This window comes from Haliotis cracherodii, unplaced genomic scaffold (assembly GCF_022045235.1).
Source record: "Haliotis cracherodii isolate W230 unplaced genomic scaffold, xgHalCrac1.p SCAF_1, whole genome shotgun sequence".
In the NCBI taxonomy this organism is placed as follows: domain Eukaryota; kingdom Metazoa; phylum Mollusca; class Gastropoda; order Lepetellida; family Haliotidae; genus Haliotis; species Haliotis cracherodii.
Genome location: NW_027266264.1, coordinates 62039402 through 62062330, shown reverse-complemented (window position 1 = coordinate 62062330; position 22929 = coordinate 62039402). Strand labels below are relative to the sequence as shown.

Sequence of the window (22929 nt, the reverse complement as noted above, 5' to 3'; positions counted from 1 at the left end):
ATTATGGAACACATTTCGGTACATTTCAGTGAAATTGTAGAAACTGTAGGATCAATGATAGTAGTTATTTTTATGAAGCAAGTCGTTTGATAATGTTATTGGTATCTATAAGTCAAGTATCCACTTATACATTTCGGTTTATGCCACATCAATGAAGACATTCGAAGTCAGTACCATAAATCGTTTGGGATTTAGTCTCAACTGAGGGTTTACGTGTCGTATTTGATAAACGTATTACTGACAAACTAATGAATGATGTATGTGATACTTTATGTTGGTAACCAATTGGTTTAGAGTCATCAAACTAAGAACCCAGTCGCCCTATGCGGTTCATTCGATAGTTCCCAGTATCCAATACCTGCCGTAAGGGACCAAACAGGAGCGTGTGGTAATGCTCGTTGATCATTGTCTATGCTTTTGAGTTGTACTATCTAGTCCCGTGTCTTCTTCAGATGATAACTTCACTTGTCCCATACGTATGCATATGTTTACACGTTTTATATAGTCGGAATGGTACTATAGACGCTGCTTTTGGCTGGGGTTTCATATGGTTATGGAAAGGGTTTTATCGCTTTTATTTAATCAACTTTTTGGCCTGGTTTGATTTGATTATTTACAGTCTAGCATGATATAGCTGGAATAGTGTTGATTGCGGAGTCAATCCACTTTTCTGCTTCACTCACTCATTCACCAATCCATCAACACACACACACACACACACACACACACACACACACACACACACAAATCCAACCCATCCACCCGGCCATCAAGCAAAACACCTACCCACGCATGCACTCACGCAGACACTAGAGCAGAATTTTGACAAGTATGTGACACTTGACTTGAGCCTGTACTTACAATGAGTTCGAAAAGCCAGCTCCACACCAGGTCATTGTTTCGTAACCACAAATATTACAATAGAGTACAAACTGGCGTTCTGTCACCACTGATTCTGATATGTCCCGTGACCACCATCGCAACCTGATTCCTCAAAAACTCGTAAATCTGTAAATACTTGATCATCTTTAGGCTTGGTTATTGTAATAGCCTACTCACTGGCGCAACACAATCCCAGTTTAACAGCCTCAACGTGTCGAGAATACTGCGCTAGTATATTACCTGTCACTCGCAAGTCTGTTCATATCGCGACTGTGTTCTTGACTGGCTTTCATTTGAACACACGATCACATTGCCGTCGACTTATTTTACCCCTGATCAGTAAATCACTCTTTTCTGAAGCGTGAACCAAGTCATGTGACGCACCCTGTTGAATTTATGAATAAGTGAATTCATACCATGGCTCCTTTGTCTTCGACCGTGCAGTAACTAACTGAACTAGTTAAACACCACTTGGCAATGACGAAACTTTGGTTACCTTTCATTTACCTTGATGACAGAACATCTTCATGAAAAACGTGTGCCGTCAGCAGGATTCGAACCAGCGAAAGCTAACGAATGTAGTCTTCTGCCACGGCAACATGAAAAGTATTATGGGCAATTAACAACTAAATTTGATCAGAACTAATAGTTTATCGGTTTAAGAACTGAGAAAGATGTTTTTATGCAGTGCGTTTCATATTATCCTATGCATTGTAGTACATGTGATTTGGGAGCTTTTCGTATAAACGAAACGAACAGACAGAAAAGAAATGACTAATATCTCGATCAGGGCCATGTTTGCTAATAATAGGCCCATAAACAAGGGCAAGTAATATTTAAATGATTAATAGATGTACTCGAGTCGGTCAAAAATAAACGTCTTGGCATACTTGCCCAGGGACAAGCAATTCATTACCCGAGTCGGCAAAATGTGAAGAGCAAACGAACAGCTCGAGAACATAATTTCACGTGCATCATCACTAAGGGGCAACTAACAGTTAAGCACAGAGTTCCAGAATATCTTCAAAATACATTTAACAAAACAGTGTTTTAAAGCATCCCAAGGTGCTATGAATGTCGGTCATGGTTTGAATAGGTTGGAACACTATTCATCGCTGAAATGGTCACTTAAACCCTTCGGCTCAGGGTCTAACCTCGGGTGAACCTAGTGGTCTAACCTATACGTATTGGCGTCAACAGTTAACTTGCATTTAGTAAACATTTTGTACTATGATACTATTTTACTATATCATGGTCACAAAGTATGAGTATGCAGCTGACAAATCTAGAACTATAATTGGTTCGAACCAGGATTCCGACCCACGATCATAGGTTTCTGGTGTATCCAAAGGACGTACCTCTGCACAGCAACTTGGTATTATTACTATTTGATAGTCCTTCATAAACACATGTTCATGATACAGTCGAAATCGTATGGTGGGATCTCTTTTTATAAGGGATTTCTTATGATTATGGAATAGTTTTTTGTCGATTGTATTCACATAAAACCCGCCTTTGATATTGATAAAGTGTTTTTGTTCATGTGGCACAGTCCCCGGACTTGCTGAAAGCTAAAATTCTGCTGTAATTAAAAGAGATGTCATGTTTACCCATTTTTACTATGGTACACCATCATGAAAAATGTCCAATATTTGCAAACTTATGAATGAAAAAACAAGTTGTCTGTATTGTGAGAATGTCCAAAGATTTTCATAACAATGTTTCAAATCTGAAATTTCGTGTCATTGGGGAGGGTTACCTTATTGTATTGTCCGTCAATGCCTCGATGATCTGCCGAAACCCCTCATTGGTCGTAAAAGGCAAATTGGATCAATAAATATAAATGATGACATCAAGCATTTGCGAAAATGGACAGCATGTCCGGTCCTGTCCTGCCCTGCCGGTAGCTCACGCCACTCTCACAATTTGCATTACAAAGTAATCGTTTCTTGCCTGACGCTACACAGCAGTATTCCTGCACACGATGGCTGCCTTGAAGGATCAAGACAGCCATGTGTTGGACCAGAAAATACAGTGACACGATAGTGCATTTTGTGTTACTGAAAACGGTACGTTAAGTTACGTTACGTCTGCTGTGTACAAGTACTTGTGAAGGATGCGCTCACCTTTTCGCGAAATCCTGGCATTAATAATATCTGATAGTGATTCGTAACCACATGTGTATGTAACAGTTAGAATCGTACCATGGACCATGGACTGGATTTTGGAACAGATTTCTTATCTTTAAGGACAGAATTTTTATTCTTTCATTTCCTTGAAAACGGGGCGTCTTTAAGACTGAGATTTGTTTGTACATTTGCTGGACCCACCATTGTATGTCTATGAATCGCAGTAGGGAAACGTTACGTGTAGCACTCTTGGTCATCACATAAAGTTGTTCACATTACTGCATGTTTGACCTTATCGAATATATCGTATACATGTATACCTGTACATGGAATGGATAATGCGGAATCAACCAATTGTCTCCTTTCTGACTTATGGATACCTAAACATATTCAGCTGATCTCGGCGGTTCAAGTAATGTTACAGTGTATGTCATAGTATCCTGTCTGTTGAATGTGTAGGCTGGTGGCCCAATCGTCTAAGGCGTCACAATTTCTTTCCTGTGCATATACGCGTCCTTTGGGCACGCCTGCAACCTATGATTGTTGGTTCAAATCCAAGTTCGCCGTGATTATGTTTCTAGGTTTGCCTGCACCATAACCGTCCACATGGTTGTCACCAAAGTGGTAAATGTCTGCTTCGGGCTTTCCTACCACATCAAGCTGACACTATGATATAACCGTAATGCTGTTAAAAGAGGCGTTAAAGAAAACACACCAACTCACTGTTGAACGTTGAAATGGCCTATCAGTGTATAAATAGCAAGTTAGTTTCTTAAGTTGCCAGCGTAGTAGGTCTCTCGGTAAAATCCCGTCTGTTGTCTCACCGATGAGAGCCAAGCTGTTTGGAGCTGGGATGTGCTCACCTGTTGTGTCCTGACCATATCGTTGTATAATTAAATGAACCGACGCAGCCGTCAAGAGATGTAGTTTTACATACATATATATATAGTGAACAAAATGACATGTGCACTTACTGGGTTGCATGTACCTGGCGTCAGCAGCATTGTCACACAAGGAGTAGAAGGTGGTAATTGTCGTAACTGTGGACACACTGGCATGTGCAAATATGCAATATTATCGGACTATGGGTAGACGTTGGAGTTGTCTAGATGGTGGACACACTGACATGGGCAATGTACGCCTTTAATTAGCTGGATCGTTAAGTGGCTGAAATAATGCTGAGGCGATGTTAACTTTTAACACCACTAGATGCAGGTACAGTGTCATTGTCACACAATTGATAGACGTTGTCAACGAAGAGTATCACGCCGATGCATGTTATTAGACGGTGGAAGGTACAGCAACACTGTAACATATCGGGTAGAAGTTTGTAACCTGACCAGATGACGGACACAATGACACATGAAATTATCTAGCTTCATTTACAGCAACACTGTAACATAACGGGTAAAAGTTTGCACATGTAGTTCGGGATCAAGCTTCTTTGGCAACCAGACGCAGTCAAAACGCTGCTGCAATATGCTTACGTATTTAATGAGTGAGTGAGTTGGGTTTAACGCCGCTTTTAACAGTATTCCAGTTATATCACGGCAACGTATTTAATGATAATGGGCACGTTAATGGGACTGTTGAGTTATGATTGTGCCTATTTTGGAAGAAAGGAAATGTTTTGAATTATGTTTAAACAACGTTGTAAAGAACCTTATTTTCATGATTGGCCGTCTGATATTTTAAACTATAAATCTGTGTATACACTCATACCCTCCATTCAAAATTGACATTGTTCCCGAGTTCTATTTTCAAGCGTACCGTCTTTGCAATGACGGACCGGATATCCTTAACGAATTTTAGATGTGATAATAACAATCTCAATATTCAACTTTACAGAAGATAAAACGGTAATCATATTTACACAGCAATGTTTCCTCATTGCTTTAACGCACAGAAAAAATGAACATCATGACATGTGTTTTATAGTGTCCTTTAGATCATGAACTAAGAGTTAAATATTTACCCGATTGCTATGAGTAAAATAATACTGAAAATTAGACAAAACTTAAACATCAACTAAGGGAAAATTTGAAATGATCCCGCAAAGAGCAAGTAAATAACAAATAACGTGATGAACAAAATAGCAAGGTCCAATTAAGCACCTTCTACGAATACTTTAAGATGTTTAACATCCATGTTGAGGAAACGGTTGAAAAAGACGTTCCGTATTTTAATGATTAGGTTTAGAAAAGTGATATTTCAGAGACAGAAATACTGACAGCCATTGATGGATTAAAAGCCAGTAAGTCTTCTGGATTAGAAATGAATATTTAATTTCTTCAACTTCAAAAGTATTTCCATTCTATGCTAAATATTTTGACCTTTTTACCACTTGGCTTTCTGAAATAATACGGCCTATTTATAAAAGAAAGGGCGACTGCACCGATCCTTGAACATACAGACAATAGCCTTACTGTATTTTTGGAAGGATATGATATTATTTCTCATATAAAGGTTTCTCTACATTAGATCATATTATTCCAATCTCAAAAGTTGAAGTCAAAGAACTAGTATTGGGTGTTAATTGATTTTTCTAAGGCGTTCGACAAAATATGGCGAGTAGGGCTTTGGACCAAAATTCTTAGACATGGTGTTAAAGGCAAAATATGTAATGTTATCACATATATGTATAGTAACATTATACCATGTGTGATGATAACTAGTAATATGTCCGATTTTTTGCCTTGCTTAACTGGCGTTACCAATCTTATTTGCTGTATAATAATAATAATAATAATAATAATAATAATAATGATGATGAAGATGATGATAATAATAATAATAATAATAATAATAATAGGTTATCTATAATAATCATGAAAGAATTCATTTAAAATACCATAACTGGAATGAATAGTTAGTTTATATGAAACTCCTGTTACCTCTATAAGCTGATGATCCAGTACTATTTGGATAAAATAGACAACTGCTGCAGAATACTATCAATACATATCATACGTATCTTTGGGTCAGATCCAGCTGACAGGTGAAACCACGAAATAATCGAAAAATTGCATCTATAATTCTTAAAACTAGCTGCTGGTATAAGGGGGTCCACGCCAAACTTCATGGTATATGGCGAACTCGGGCGAGAGCCGCTCAGTATTAAAATTGCAAAATGAATGATAACTTGTTGGTTTGAGCTGAGTCACAAATAACATCGCGCCTTTTATGTTATACTTTATGGTAAATCACACAAAAATAAAGTATACCCCCTTTCTATGGCTTAATCATATCAAATGTATCTTTTACAATTGTGATCTTACGTACATCTTTGATTTTATAAATTATTTATTCCAATTTGAAATACCCTACGCCTTAAGTTTAGCAAGTCATGGAGAAATTGTCATCTTCAAAAGGAAATTACTACAAGTATTTTTATGACTACCAAAAATTTGAAAATTACTTACTACTTCTCAGCTTTTACTTCTCTTTCGTACATGTATCCACAAATTGGCAACAGAGACGGGGACATTGGCCGGTTTACCTCGAGAAGACCGCTTATGCAAGCGGTGTGATTCAAATGCACTTGGTAAAGAGTTCCACTACCTGTCCCGATGTAAAACGCTATCCAACAAACGATTTTGATTGATAAATATTATTACGATTGGCCAAACATCTTTTAGTTTGCCAAACTATTGAACACGAAACACTTATCTTTTATAAAAAAAAGGTATCGAAGTTCATCGTATTCCTGAATACTCATTTTAGTTGAAGATAGACCCATTGTGTTTATTGTACTTTGGTGATTGCTGGGACATACCTGTCCACAAAAGTAAATAAATACATTGGTCTTAATTAATTTTAAAACAATTTGAAAATATTTCCTTCAAGGTTACTTGGTGTTGCTGCATACAATAATTATTCTGAAACAATGTAACACTATTTGTATCATCTGTGTAGTTCAATGTTCATCCGAAACATATTCCCCTAAATGTTACAGTTCATTCGAAAAGTATTAACTCAATCATTGAGCCTATGGAATTTTCATCTTGCCGTATCATGTTATATATATAATTTTAATGAATTGTATTGCTCATGTACCAACGCTGGTGGTTCCCTTGAGTGAAATAAAGGTTGTTGTGGGTAGGAGTTTGCCATGGTAAGTGTTACTGACCAGATAGTGGACGTATCATTTGTTCATTTTTTTTATATAAATCATTTACTTTTATTGTTCTTTTTACTTCTTCATTAAGAATAACTTATCGTCCTTCGGTTCATCTATACTTAATTCATGGATCCGTAAATTTAAATATAAACAAGACAAAAAGTAATCTGGGCTCACTAATTCCCCTGATTTCGCCTCCAGCATATTTTTAAGTTCAAAACATGCAAAAAGCTGTATTTTTTTCAGAAAATCCAAATATCGAAATCACATTTCGCCCTGCTCCTGTCCCATAGGCATAAAATGTTTCACCGAGTTTGAAAGGAATCCATGCAGTAGTTTTCAAGTTTTATGTCACACAACAAATGTCCTCGGAAGGACAAGCGGACGAAGGAAGGAAGGACTGCCGGAACGACAGACGAACGGAAATCCTTGGTATAGCTATATACCCCGCCCTTATAGGTCATGGGTATAATAAATACTTAGGTAAAAGTCATGAACCGGCTGTATCACGATTTCATTGAACGCTGGATTCAATATTTCTTAATGGTAAATTAACCTTAAAACTTTTTATGTGTTAAAGGCAGCATCGAAATGAATTGTAGAAATCCGTCATTAAACTACCATTAACTATCATTAATTAATGATACATTTAGTGTAAAATGTCATTTTAAGAGTATTATCCAAATAAATTAGTGTATTCCTCTATTATATCCCCACAATTTCGAAAACTTTTTTTTGCACATTCCCCTTTCTGTCATCTGCCAAGTGGCTTCGTAGTATCTGCTCTCTCTACTCGCAATTTTGTTAAGTAATTGCCAAATTACTTTTGACGTTCATCTGTGATGTACTTGACCGCTTTTGGAAGTGATCTGTGAAGATCCGGGTTCGAATACGTCTTCCGCAACCCATGCATGTCGTAAGAGGCGACTAACGGCATCGGGTGGTCAGGCATGCTGACGTGGTTGATGCATGTCATTGTATCCCAATTGCGTGGATCTTTGTTTGTTTGTTATTCAACGCCACACTCAGCAATATTATAGATGCGCATGATATCAATCACTGTCCAGACTCGATTATTTACAGACCGCCGTCATATAGCTGGAATATTGCTGAGTGCAATGTCAAACAACAACGAAACAAATCGTTTTGAGGTATCAATGCCAACAGGAACCGTGCATATTAGCGCATATTATTAGGCATGGTTGGTTTAATGCGGATTAAAACGGTATCCCCAAACCCCTATAAAGATAATGGCCCGTTATGTAAGGGTGTTGTCATTTATAGTTAGAAACAGTAGAATCTAAAAGGACATTAGTAAATGGAGGTTAAATGTATCCTTAATGTTTGATACAAACGGTACCAGTGCAGTAATACTGGAACTACATTTACACATCCAGAGTGTCAAAAATAACATTTTACTCAAATGTAACTTTTATTTCAAACGGAAATATTTAAAATGTATAACCAAAGTAGTACTGCCACTAAGACACTAGCATATACAAAAACGAAATCGAACATCAAACAGATATGAATTTGAAGTAACAGACAATTGTTCAACTGTAAGAAGGGAATGGAATGTACCATAACAAGAAGGAATGTACAACAGTTATCCCTTAATTATGCAATCCTTTAAAACAGTTAAGGAAAGAGTATAAAATAGTATCCATTACTTTACGAATCCGCGTAAAGTTTTCGGTTATTTACATAAAATGCATTTTTTCAGTCCATAGATTTATATACAGTAGAATACCATCTTCCGATTCTATATATGTCCATGTCGTCAGAGCATTCAGTCAGTTGTGAGCACTTGTCAAAAGTAGACAGATACCTGAAGAACTGTGAGCATCCACAAAAGTAAACAGGTGAAGGGAAGCGTTTTCTTCGTGAATAAAGTGTTTCATAAGTAAAGGCATATGTTTTAACATGTCTGGCATCAAAGACCTTGTAATAAATCCTGACGGTCTTAAACTGATACCATTTAAACCGCGCAACTTTAAGTATGCAGTGAGCAATTGAGTCAAATGGCAAGAGGCTGGGAGTTAAAGAAAACGTTTATCTTGAATTAAGACAGATCTTTGTCGTATCCTTTAACAAAGGGCTTGGATTTCTCCAAGACTCTTCCCGTTCTGCGGGTTTCGAACAAACCAGAGGCCCACACAGGATATGCATTACTCTGCGGCGAAACCTTTTGCTGGTGAGGCAATAGATAAATATATTACATACATGATGACACATGCCTATTTCTTTTATTATTGTCCTCGCAGTGTAATAGGAGAAGTAGGATTGCCAGGTTGAGTTCTCCGCCATTTCCTGAAGGGGGAGGTTTGGACCAAGTGTTATCCTGTTTTGAATAGCAAATGTTATCGTCACTGGGAGAGTTGTAATAATGAGAAAAAAAGATACCCAAAGCAGCGTGATGGTGGTTGATAAGTATCTCATGTTGGCGGTAGAGATAGTTGTAGCGTCCTTTATCTTCAACTGGCCAACATGGCGCATCTTCCTAAGAACACAAATATTTGCAAACAAGACCAGAATGGGAACAATTCCAAACACAATCATCTCTGAGCCCCAGGACCAGATATAATAGAATGATTTCTCCCCCTGAGCAGTTTCACTATGTCGCAGCTGACATTCTGAATAGCTTGTGATGTGCCAGAAGTATGCCTGTGGAGAAGCAAACATAACCGAAATCATGACAATTGCCACAATAACTTTAGGTGAGCGAGATGTACGGCTAAACCTTTCGGACCTGAAAGGGTGACATATTGACAGGAATCGTTCAACCGTAAAAGCAAATACCAGTAACACACACGTATATTGGGCTGCCATATACAAAAGGTTCCACGTCTCACACCATCCACTGAGATTAAGCGCACCAATCAGCCACGGGTTTTCCAATTCATAGAAGACGTGCAGTAAGAGGAATACTTCATCTGCGATTGCCAAGGATGCAAGATAGTAAGCTGGACTGTTGAATGACCGTAGGCGAGGGCTCAACCAAATAGCAGCCGACATGATGTTGCCAATGGTACCAATAGCGTACCAGATAGGAGTAACACACTTATTGACTGCAATTGCAAATGGCACATGTTTCTCTAATACCCATAGTAGGATCTCCAATGTGTGCACTTCGATCAGTTTTGGGGGGGAACTTGTGGTTGAGTTGAAATCGGCACTCGATGTTGCATTCATGGCCTGAAATGTAGAAATGGAAATATGTAAATAAAAGCGACAAAATTCTTTCCATAATCATGTGAAATATTTGCTAAAAGCAGAATCGATTGTGCGAGTCCGACCATACCATAAAACTTAATTCGGACTTAAATGCTGTTAGCCTGATCAAAGATCATTTGATGAAGCGTCGTGTGATCCTTTAAATCTTGGTAGAAAGAGCATGCTTGATTGTACCTCAAACGTTATGAAATGTTGAAAACCAAAGCTGGAGCTGCTAGAATATTGTTCGACATAAAGAAAAAAATATATAATATCTATCATTCACAATTAAAATATTTGACACTCAAACAACTTTGAATTTTATTCTTGGCGATCCCATAAGAAGAATTAAGCAGCGCTCTTTGTTTCATGTCAGTAGTAGTTGTCTTTATTAGTTACTAATCCGGGGAATGGCTGCAACAGCAATAACATGTTAGCTGCAATGGCTGTTCATCACGACAGTCATGTCACAAATACATCTTATATTACTTGTTACAGAACGTTTAATAGTTTGACACCGAAAACGTCAGCAAATTATGCTTCAAATTCTTTCAACCTGAGACAATACGTATTTTCCAAAAGCGAATCATCCCGTTTTTGTTATGTCCTTTATTCTATTTCACACGCGATTGATGATGAATAAATGGTTTTACATCAAGAAATACACCTGCATCGCCAGAAGCTACATGAAAATGTTAGGAGAGCTGGTTTGGGATTCTTTTTTTTGGTGGTTATACTTTCTTTCCTGAAAGGCATGTGGAGATTATTGAGAGTTTTAGAGAATGCTGCATATGTCACGGTAGTCTTGAACATGTCACGAGGTCAGTGGTCAAGGTCATCACGTTAACGTTGCTCATGAACAGTAAATTAATAAACGGACAGATTACTTTTAATGGAGGCATGTGGTCAGCAGATAATTAGTGCTAGGAGAATTTTATCTTACGTGTAGTAATACTGAACCATGTCTTCGTGAACGATTCTTCAAATCATGTTCCACTTTCAATACTCTTACAGTTCAATGTTAATACTTCCATATCATAGTGGGGCATGCTTTGTATGCATGATAAATATGTATAATCACTCTTACCAACGTGACAGTGTACACATCAGTTGTATTCTCAGCTTCCTAAGGAGTGTAAACTGTTCATTATACTTCGTATCTTTTTTGGTTTTTGATCAACTCCACAAACACAATTTAGATTTAACAAGTAGGTTTTCAACATTTCAATTGAAACGAAAACAGCGTCACATGAAAAAGACCCTCTGACCGAAATAGAAATCACAGTGGAACCTAATCTATCCGGTTCTATTGTGCAGATTTACGAATTTCCTGGTAAAAGAATCAAAGTCCGTAGTACTGTTTCATTAATAATGCGTAGACGTTCGCAACTGTGAAGGGACGGAAGGTGGAGCTCCGGACTAACAGTGTTTCACTGAATATTGTTTAAACGCTGTTACACTAAAGTGTATATTTACAAAAGGAAATACAATGATCAAATATTAACGGTAATATTGAATAAGTATAAGACTATAATAAAAACATTCGCATTGTAACATTCAGTGTCTGCATCGAAGCCGTTATAAAACTAAACTCTTGGTGTCATAATACTTGGTGGCTCAGGCTCGGTGACTTGGTTGATAGCTTGACATTGTAGTTTTGTACCCCGACGGCGTGGGACGTTGCTCATAATATCAATCACTAGATCATCTGGCCCGAACTCGATTATTTACAGACCGCCATGATAAAGCTGGAATGTTGACTGGGTTGTTAAACAAATAACAAAACTAAAGTCATAATGATAATAATTCCAAAACAGAAAATCAAGAAGAATATATAAACCGCCTATTATTTGAAAATACAGAACTACTGGAATATGAGAAAAACGGTACAATTCGAACGTTTATTGCCTTTCTTGAAAAGTAAAAAAATCAATGTTGTTGATAGATTGATTTTAGTCTGCAACAAATTCGGCTCATAGATAAACACACGCTACGTTATCGCATTACACTAAACATACATGCAGCAATAGACAGCTCAGACATGGTATCTGCGCTGTCAATTAACGTCACACAATTCGAGTGAAAATAAGTCCTTCGAGAGGAAATGATGCATTGTGTCACACAAGGTGCAAAATACATCTTCACATGATAACATGAGTGTATGCTACAGATTTGGAAGAAGGTGATGTGAGGTGAAATGGGATTATTCAAAATTATTGCACATATATGGCGATGTGCATGCACATACTGACCTCGAGCCAACCAGTCCTTGTTTTAGCCCCCTAATGCCGGACAGGGTAACAACAAGTACCATATTTTAACGTCTTTTAGTATGACGCGGACGGGGATCAAACCCCGGACCTTCCGCTCTCCGGGCGGACGCTTTACCACTAGACCACGGAGGCGGTCAGATTTGGAAGAAAGACAACACAGCTCCATTTTAAATACTGTTAGTAACATTAATTTGTCATGCAGTATTATACATATTTTGAGAATTCTAACGTGAGAGTGAGCAAATATGTACCAAACGATTCACCACTTACACTACAAGAACAATCAAATCAGATATATGTATGGACAAGTGTATACATTCATATATGCTCTGCAAAAAAGAAACGCAAATGTTATTTTAGATGTATATTTTATATATCATAAAAATAATCAATAGATTGTTATCGATTATTCCAAATTGGTACTCATCATTGTCATCGACCAAGGTTCCATATGGCATACATGGAAAAGCAGATTGTCAAGGCGAAGGTCATCAATTCACAATATCTTGTATGGCCTCTATTTGATTCCAAAACTGACTGGCATCGTCGTCCCATGGAAACAATCCGCTCCCGAAGTTTGGCTTAGGAAAGGTTCACCCACATTCCCTGCAGTGATTGTGCAAACTGTGTTCTGTGGCTGTTGTTGACGTGCCCGCACTCGGTGAACCAGTGCATCCCATGAATGTTCCATTGAGTGTAATAATAGGAGATAGGATTGGGGGGGGGGGGGGGGGGGGGGCATTGCGAGACCAGGATGTTATGATACCTGACAAAAGGCTGTTGTCAGTCTTGCCGTGTGAGTGAGGGCGGGCGTTGTCATGTTGGAAGAATGGCGTTCGCTTGTTGTATATTTGGAAGGATGGGTGGCCTAAAAATCTAATCCGAGTAACGTTTTGATGTCAAAATCCCCAGATCTAGCACCACATCTGTTCTTCCAGGGTAAGGGAAGGCTGCCCACATCCTCACTCTACCACCACCAAATCTGTCCACTTCCTGTATGCAGTTTTGTGCATAATGTTCCTGTGAACACGGCGACTGACATCCGCACGACGAAGCATAAAACATGACTCGTCACTAAACCAAACTTGTCTCCATCGCAGTTGTGACCATACTCTGTGACTTTGACACCATTGACGTCGCAGCTGAAGATGCTGGTCCGTTAAATGACACCTGGAACTGGTGGTAAGGTGAGAATACCTTCAGCACGTGAACAGTTCTTCACTGTCTGGGCTGATTATCCTACGCAATCCTGGTATAGCTGTAGTTGTAGAGGTGCCCGTGGTGGTTCTTTCAAGTAAGTGACGTTGCCGTATGAATCTGCCTGTAGTGATAAGTGGTCAACCGGAACTGGGAAGGTCCCGTGTTGTCCCGTTTGTCCGATAACAGCTCCACAGTCTTGTTATTGTGCATGGTGCCACGTGGAAAAGATGACTGTCATGTGTGCAGTCCGCCGATAGCGTTGTTGCTTTGGGCTTCCTTCAGTCGTGGCATGTTTTCGCTGATTATGCTGTAAGACTGTGATAACATGCAAATGAAAACCCAACGCTTTCACAGCCCAACAAGTGATGTTTCACGTGCATGTCATGTTGGTGTATTTCGGCGAAAGGCTCTCAAGTGGTTGTGTTTTTTGCGATTTTTCCAATTTTGTTACCACATTTTTGCAGTACCACACAAATCAATCCCAATCGATGCAGAAATAACCAATTCATTTTTGGTATTTATTTTGTTTTGATGTCGGCAACACTCTGTCAGATATTTAAGATTTTGCTGCTTTTGTGTTGTTGTTTTTTGCAGAGGATACTACAATATAGCTTCATGCCGCTTTCTCTCATTCTTGTATGTTGCTTTAAACGAGCACATGATATATATTACTTACCTTTCATAGTCCAGTTTGGTTGAAATGATAAAATAAATGTTTTCATTTAGTGTTAATTGTTACTTCCTAACCCATCTGCGATTGTGTTATCAGTCAATGGTATTGTCCAGTATTATTACGGTTAATTTCCGTATCAGGGGCGGTCGGGTAGCCTAGTGGTTAAAGCGTTGGCTCGTCACGCCGAAGACCCGGGTTCGATTCCCGACATGGGTACAATGTGTGAAGCCCATTTCTGAGTGTACCCACCGTGATATTGCTGGAATATTGCGTAACACCATACTCACTCACTCACTAATTTCCCAATCACGTCATGAGGAAAATAACTAGAAAGAAATCATTACACCTGGACTGAAGCCTGGGACGATACCATCAGAGAAGGAACGTGACATTTGGATCTGTTGTGGCATTGCTGACATAATAATTATGTGGGAATAGCCATTAAATGTGTCAACGTTGATCTTGCAAAATATAAAATTTCGTATTTGTATGCAGATTATTGGTTAAGAGCGTGGGGCTTGTGGACTGACATAAATCATAGCCTCGCAAGAAATAAATAGAAAGAGGGCGGTAGCAATATCGACAAGCAAATAATCAATTACCTCAGGCCAAACATTTTCACAATATCGACTTTTTAAGACGGAAAAGGGTCACTAATTGCACTTACATTACCAGGTGAAGCAAACGAAGGACCAATATGATAAAAATTGTTCCATAATCGAAGATGAAAATGCCTCCGCGTTTTATTTCACACACCTAAAAACATCTGTAATGTGTGGTTGAAAGAACATTCTAATAAAATACCAATATCGACGTTACGCATGGACAATCTCTTCTCTCTCAAAGAGATGAATTAATCTTTTAACAAAGACGCTGCATCAATTTCCTTCCCGGAATATAAGGAAAACAGGAGACAAAGAATTTCCGTGTTGGATAAGAGGGTGACATCAATTCCGATGAATCAGTATGTTCAGGATAAACAACACTTTCATTTCTAGATGAAAGCGCTCCTAAATTCCAACATGTAAACCCGTTATTTCACATTTTATAACTTTTCCGGCCCCAGCAGAATCTGTATTGTTTGTCTGTCTGTTCGGGGCTTAAAGATGCACTCTGCAATCTCCCACCTATATGGCGCAGACTGTAAATAATCGAGTATGGACCAGACAATCAAGTGATCGATATAATTAGCAACGTCCCACGCCGCCGGGGTACAACGACATCCAATCAATCCAGTTAACATGATCCATATAGTCGCCTTGTACGACAGTCATAGGTCGATGGGGACCTATTATACCTATTCTGGTATCGGAACAAACATCGAAAATCGACATCTTTTCTGCAGTTGAAGACAAACTCGATAAACGGACTTGGTAGTAAGATGACACAATCAACTAGACTTTTTTAGTGATTGACTTTTTTATGCTGTCCCTAGGCATCTCTTCACCTGTTGGGGCGATGGGGTAGCCTAGTGTTTAAAGCGTTCGCTCGTCACGCCGAAGACCCTGGTTTGGTTACCCACATGGGTACAATGTGTGAAGCCTATTCTGGTGTCCACCGCCGTGATATTGCTGGAATGTTACTAAAAGCGGCGTAACACAAAACTCACTCACTGTTCACCTGTACACTTCTCTGACTTAATTTCCCTAATTTTAGTTTGACCCATTCTTCAGTATGTATCACCGCAAGTAGTACTGAAACATCACTCCTTGTCGACTTACCAACACATGACATCGGGGACTGCAAAGATAATTTAATTTGTTTGAATTTGTTGCAAAATAGACCAAACAATTTTTTCTGATGGTTTTGGCTGCATTGTCAAAGCTATATTATTGCAAGCTACATGTAACTGGGCTTGGGCAAATTGACAGTCCCACCATTTTTGATTCAAGTCAATCAAACATCAATACTTGTGTTTATGTTCACGATTGGCAAACTTACGTAGATACAATGTCTCAGATTTCCCTAGGTATCCCATGTTTTTATTACAAAATCTTTACAAAAACTGGCCACACTGACCATTTAAATTGATCACTCTGTAGTCTGACATTAGGAGAGTACTTGATTTTGTGCATGATTAAAGTAAAGTATTATGACATAGCTCCTCAGATATAAACAGAGACAAGCAAGCGTGTGTTCAATAGCTATCATCAATTATTCATATTAATGTCCACCTATTAACCTTCCACCGTACCAGATCGCCTGTCAGGGTCACGGTCACTGGACTACAGGTTGTTCTGCTTCCATGTCTTGTCTTTATGTCTTGTAAAAAACTCTTTCATCGTATGACCACAAAAGCCAAGTCTTTGAATGGCAGTTAGAATTGATAACAAAAATGTCTATGAATGTTAGCCTCTTTATTTTGAAGAACAAATAACAATAAGTCTTCATTGTGCATCCAATGTAATAATAAAAGAAAACAATGTTTAATGGGATGTGCTGGGGATTTGTTTTCTCGCACGGAACCGCCCAAGTGGTCTAGTGGTACAGGGTTCGCCCGGAGAGCGGAAGGTCCGGGGTTCGATCCCTGGCCGCGTCATACCAAAAAGCGTCAAGGGATGGAACTTGTCGTTACCCTGAATGGTGCTCAGCATTAACGGTGTATTTTTTTTCTCTATTAGAGCGGCGGTTTTTGGTAAGTCAGAGGACAGCGTGCTATAATAATAATAATAATAATAATAATAATAATAATAATAATAATAATGTGTACTTATAATGCGCTAACGTCCATGTGAAGCTACATTCAAATGTCACTCCGGAAAGCGTTTTTGAACAAATGTGTCTTTAATTTTGCTTTAAATGACTGAAATGTTGAGGAAAGTTATTTGCTGCTTTGGTGAAATCCACGAGCATGGGTATGGTTCTGACAAACCAAGGATCATAATCAAGACGAATCGGGGATTCGAGCGTGCAACCAGCAGACACCAGCGTTGTATATGCGACTACCAAAAGCATAGCCATAGGCTAAAGAAGCGAGTACTTGAGTACGCGACTACTTGTGAGCAGGAAATATATATCATCGATGGCGTACTTCCCCCAGCTAAAAATGCCAAGATATGACATTTACAGAGAACATGTGTGATAGCGTATGGAATGTACACGGAATGTAAACGTGTCTCTTGAAAATGGACCTGAATTTCATTCATTGCGTGGGGAAATGTGTGTACACCAGTGCTGAGAGGTAAAGCAGCATGCTCATGAAAAGCAGCATGTTTTTCCGATAACACTTTATCAGTCAGTTTTTATCTACAAAGTAGCAGTTTATGTTGCTGCACCCCACGATACTCTAAATGATGAATGGATGGTGTTCATGTTACTTTCTACGATGGCTTCAGGTTGCTAATAAACCATGTCAATAAAACACATAGATACGATCTGTTTACCTTATCAAACGTTACCAAAGGTCCCGATGTCACTGCTTGTTCAATGGTATGTAGATTGATTGCCGATAGAACGATAATTGTTCATAAAAAATCCGAATAGGAAGAGAGATGGTTGACAAACAATTCTAACGAAACATCATACGAAAACGACATTGTCATTTGTATACAGCTCATTAAGGTCATAATCGATTCCTTCCTGTTGGGCAGTAATTTTCTATTGATATCATTTAACCTTTGAAAAGCTATCAAAGTGATTTGACATTGAGAGCTCGTGACTGTAAATGATAAAGGCCATATTTGGCACATGGCATATGCATTGTTTATGAAATGAGAAACACCTTAAAGTTTACAAATCATTAATATATGAAATGTATCGCATTTGTTAATATGAATTAGAATGAGACTTTGTTCATTTCAACGCTTGAATATATGGACCGTATAACAACACTGAACGCATAGGTATGAGCAATTGTGGGGCCCAGGCTGATGTGGAAACCCTTTCCATCATCGTAGGAAATTTCCACTGCAAGCAGTACCTTGTACGATTCCGACTATATCATAGGCGTGTGTTGATGAATCACTATCAAATAGTGGTGATGCCAAATGATCGCGAATAGGTGAGCGTTTTCTATCCAACCGGTGACACTTATTCAAAAGCCATAACAAAGCCATTTAGCCATACTTATGTGTTTGATCATGTCAGAGGAGCAAAACTATAAGAAAAATAAAAGGATATTTTGAAATGATTGATAACCAGTATTTCGAAGTTTTCCGTAACTTTAAATTGTATATTTCCAGTGAGCCGAAAAAGACCCCTCCTGCTATATTATCGCTGTCATGGAGTACAAGATTGTGAAAGTGTAATCCAGTTTTGAAAGGCACTTTATCGAATACAAATAAATAATAATATTGTGAAAATATCAGGCACCTTGTCTCTTGCGATCACTTTATTTCGAGTAATATTGCGCATGTGGATAGCCCTAACACCTTATGTCTTATTTATGCGTCGTTACACATACTGTTCCTTTTTCATAAGGCAGAATGTTTTACTCCTGCCTCCCAACGCAGGCTTCTTTATTCCCAACTTCTTACATTTGTTATCTGCTTCCAGGGCACGCTACTGTTTTCCTGATTCCAAACACATGCTTCTGTTATCTATATCCAAACAGATGCTACTTTATCCCTGTCTCCTGAAGCAAGTTTCGTTATTCCTGCCTTCTCACACGTGCTTCTGTTATCTGCTTTGCAACGCATACTGTTCTATTCCTGCCTTCTCACACGTGCTTCTGTCATCTACTTCACAACGCATACTACCCTATTCCTGCCTTCTCACAAGTCTTCTGTCATCTACTTCACAACGCATACTGCTCTATCCCTGACTCCTCACACGTGCTTCTGTCATCTACTTCACAACGCATACTACCCTATTCCTGCCTTCTCACACGTGCTTCTGTTAGCTATTTTCCAAGGCGTGCTGCTTTCTTCCTGCCTCCTTACAGTTGCTTCTGTAACACATCGACTTCTCAAAGCATGATGTTTTACTGCTGCCTCCTAAGTTAACGCATACTGCTCTAGTCTTTCCTTCTTACACATGCTTCTGTTATCTACTTCCCTACGCATACTTCTTTATTCTTGCCTCTTAACGCAAACTGTTTTAGTCCTGCCTTCTTACACATGCTTCTCTTATATACTTCCCAACGCATACTGGGGCGGTGGGGTAGGCTAGTGGTTAAAGCGTTCGCTCGACACGGCGAAGGCCCGGGTTCGATTACCCACATGGATACAATGTGTAAAGCCCATTCTGTTGTCATCCGCCGTGATATTGCTGGAATATTGCTGCCCAAAGCCGTGTAAAACCATACTTACTCACTCACTCACTCACTCACCCCAACGCATACTGTTTTATGCCTGCCTTCTTACACATGCTTCTCTTATCGACTTCCCAACGCAAATTGCTGCTTAGAACTGGTTGACTACGCTTTGTTGATCTTAACATCTTTACGTTCTTCGGAAGTAATCCGTTACAATGACGCTGATAAATAAAAGAACTATCTTGTTTTCAAAATATATATTCTGTATTTTACTCCAAATGTAGAATTTCACCTGAACAAATACTGTGGCAGGATAGATGTTATAAGAACAGCAAGGCAACAATGGTTACAGTATTGCATGTAGTAGTCATAATTTTTCACAAATCAACCGAGGCCTAATTTTGCAACAGTATAATGAGTGAGTGAATGAGTTGGGTTTAACGCCGCTTTTAACAGTATTCCAGTCATATCGCGGCGTGTCAGCTTAATGTGGGAGGAAAGCCCGAAGTGATGCAGGTCTCAGACGTTTACCACTTCGGTGAAACCCACGAGCACGGGTATGGTGCTGACAAACCTAGAAACATAATCGGATCGAACCGGGATTCGAACCCACAATCATAGGTTTCTGGCTTGCCCAAGGGACGCAACTCTGCACAGCGAATCGCGGTGCCTTAGACGACTGGGCCACCCGTGCCCCCAATATAATGAGACTCCAGCTACGGAGACAATTATTTGACAATGACTTGGACGTTATTTCATTTGTACAATGTCATGCATGTTCAACTCACGTCAAAGTGTAACTTTTTTTAAAGATTGTACGCGCAGTTCAGCCCCGGTCAAACTGCAAAGAATAATCTTATTCGCCTTGGGTCAAATAGAGTGCCTGGTGGACATCACAGATTCGTCCTGGTTATGTATCTTGTTTTCTTAGCACTATAACCATGCCGGTAGGTTTCAACACAGCGATAAACGTGTAAGGCCTGATTCAGATCGGGGTTTCCTCTCACGTCAAGCTGACGCGCCTTGATATAGCTGACATACTGTTTAAAGACTCACTGTGGTGGATATGTGACATATCAGTGCTGGTAATGCCACGTCAAGTGTTAAATAATAATCCTTAGTTTATATTGCTGTTGATGACGTTTCAAACGGTGTTTGCACTGATCTACATACGACGCTGTATGTACATGTAGATTCAAAAGTAGAAAGGGGCGGGGGGGGGGGGGGGGGGGGGGGGGTTAGCCTAGTGGTTAAAGTGATCGCTCGTCAGGTCGAAGATTCGGGTTCTATTGCCCATATGGGTACAATGTGTGAAGCCCATGTTTTATGTCCCCCGTCGTGATATTGCTGGAATATTGCTGAAAGCGGCGTAAAACAATACTAACGCACTCACTCCGAATAAAAGTTTATATCATACAATGTAACATTTAATCAATAAGAGGACATCAGCTACATTTAATAAAGATATCGCGCCTGAGTGATTCGCAAGTTTACCCAGTCAATATATTGCAGACAAAAATCAATAAATACCCGCCACCATATCATAAATTGAATATTCTACATTATCAATGATTGAAAATTAATGGTTGAGATGTCGGAACTGACGCCTTTTATGGACAATGCTATTGTGATCATGCAAGATGTTGACGACTGACGCAAGATGTCGCCATATTGTGTCTACAGTGACTACAGATTTTGTGATGTGTGCCCAGTCAACTGTGAACGGTGACATCAAAGAAAGTAGCGATGAATTTAAAGATGTCTTATAACGAATCCTTCGGTAGATTAAATCGGGTAAGAGATACCCGAGATTATGTTGGAGCCTTGAAGATGTCGTTTTACAAGAAATGCGTGTTTCAGACAAAGTAGAATTGAGTGAATAGAGTTTATGCCACAGCAAGACAATTAAAGGTGTGTCGCATCGGTCGGCAAATAACCGAATCTGGACAAGCAAAGCAGTACACTGAAGGCGTTCACAGCAAACACAGGTGTAGACTACTGGTCACCAACTCAAGAAGCCACACGAGGTAATATACACATGCAAATGTATTCGTACAAATTACAGTTTCATTTTCAAATGCAGTTTCTGTTATTATCCAGACAATAATACAACCCAATACTTTTTCTTCATGTATGCTATTCACAGTGAATTTAGTCCATTAATCATATTGTGAGAATTATGTTTAAAAAAATTACAATTAAGTTTGCATATTTCCACTTAACTACAGAAGCCCGGCAGCACTTTTGTATCAACACGGAGAAACACGTTTTTAGTGGATGAATAAAATTGTTTTTACTTTCGAAACCGCCCTGTGTATCAACTGGGTGGATATAGTAAGAGTGTGGCGAACATAAACTTACTCAGGACACTTGTTTTTGTCATGACACAGTGTATCTGTTTTTAGTGTCCATGTCGAATATTATCTTTCTCGGGAAACAAGGTATGAGCTGTACATTGTATGAACTGAGGGCACACACAACTGGTGGCATTCATTTCAGTAGAACGATTTGGGGACAGAAAGTACAGATTTCACAAAAACTGTAAACAAGAAGAGCCTAACTTGAGACGGATACAGAACAGCACCCTTCAATTTTTATTCATCTCTGTACCATTTCATAAATTTGAACAAGATTACAACTTATATGTCCACACCACAGCCTGGATTTAATTTCAATTAATACCTAATAAGACATAATTTTGATTATGAAACAAGTTATATCTCAATACTAGTTTGCTTCAATTGAACACATGTAAACAATGTAACTATAGTCAATAAGTCTTAAACAAACAACTCACCGTGTTTATGGGTAAAGCGTGTTGCGGGTAAGACTCCAGAGAAGAGGAAGAAGTTAGCGAGTCTTCCGCAGACATGGCTCTCCTCCCTTGTCCTGATCTTGAAACACCTAGCCTCCAGCCTCTAGCTCGGCATTCTGTATTGATCTAGGACGACCAATCAAGCGCGCCTGCTCTGGTGGCTGTTCAGCGGGAGAAAAAGATGCTTCTTCTCGAGGAAGCTTATTGACTATGATATGCTGTAAACATCCCAGAACGGTGAAAGTGAACCAAAATGTTTGCCAACCTGATGGACTATAGATCACATTGTTTTGAAGATGCTTGTATGACGCACGGTTCTTTTAGTTGACGTTGTAAACAAGTAACCAGATATGGCTCCAAAGCCACATAAATTAGCACAAACACTTATTATCAAAATGATGGCAATGAGCCACGTAAAGTACATTAATTT

The 22929-nt window shown here is 39.1% G+C and overlaps 1 protein-coding gene across 1 annotated transcript; it reads right to left on the bottom strand.

Annotated features, from left to right (window-relative positions):
- Positions 1-8639: 8639 nt before the first annotated feature.
- On the bottom strand, positions 8640-22564 carry LOC139466904 (probable G-protein coupled receptor 142). Its single transcript, XM_071248632.1, has 2 exons — positions 22482-22564; positions 8640-10326 (listed from the first exon to the last, which is right to left on the bottom strand). The coding sequence occupies exons 1-2, from the start codon at positions 22554-22556 to the stop codon at positions 9184-9186; spliced, it is 1218 nt and encodes a 405-aa protein (XP_071104733.1). The 5' UTR covers positions 22557-22564; the 3' UTR covers positions 8640-9183.
- Between the last annotated feature and the right edge of the window lie 365 nt (positions 22565-22929).

What these genes read in the sequence shown, in the direction of transcription:
- LOC139466904 (XM_071248632.1), bottom strand. Translation starts at nt 22,556, where the DNA reads ATGTCTGCGGAAGACTCGCTAACTTCTTCCTCTTCTCTGGAGTCTTAC. An exon ending in ACGCTTTACCCATAAACACG is followed by an intron (nt 10,327 to 22,481) that starts GTGAGTTGTTTG and finishes TCTACATTTCAG; the next exon opens with GCCATGAATGCAACATCGAG.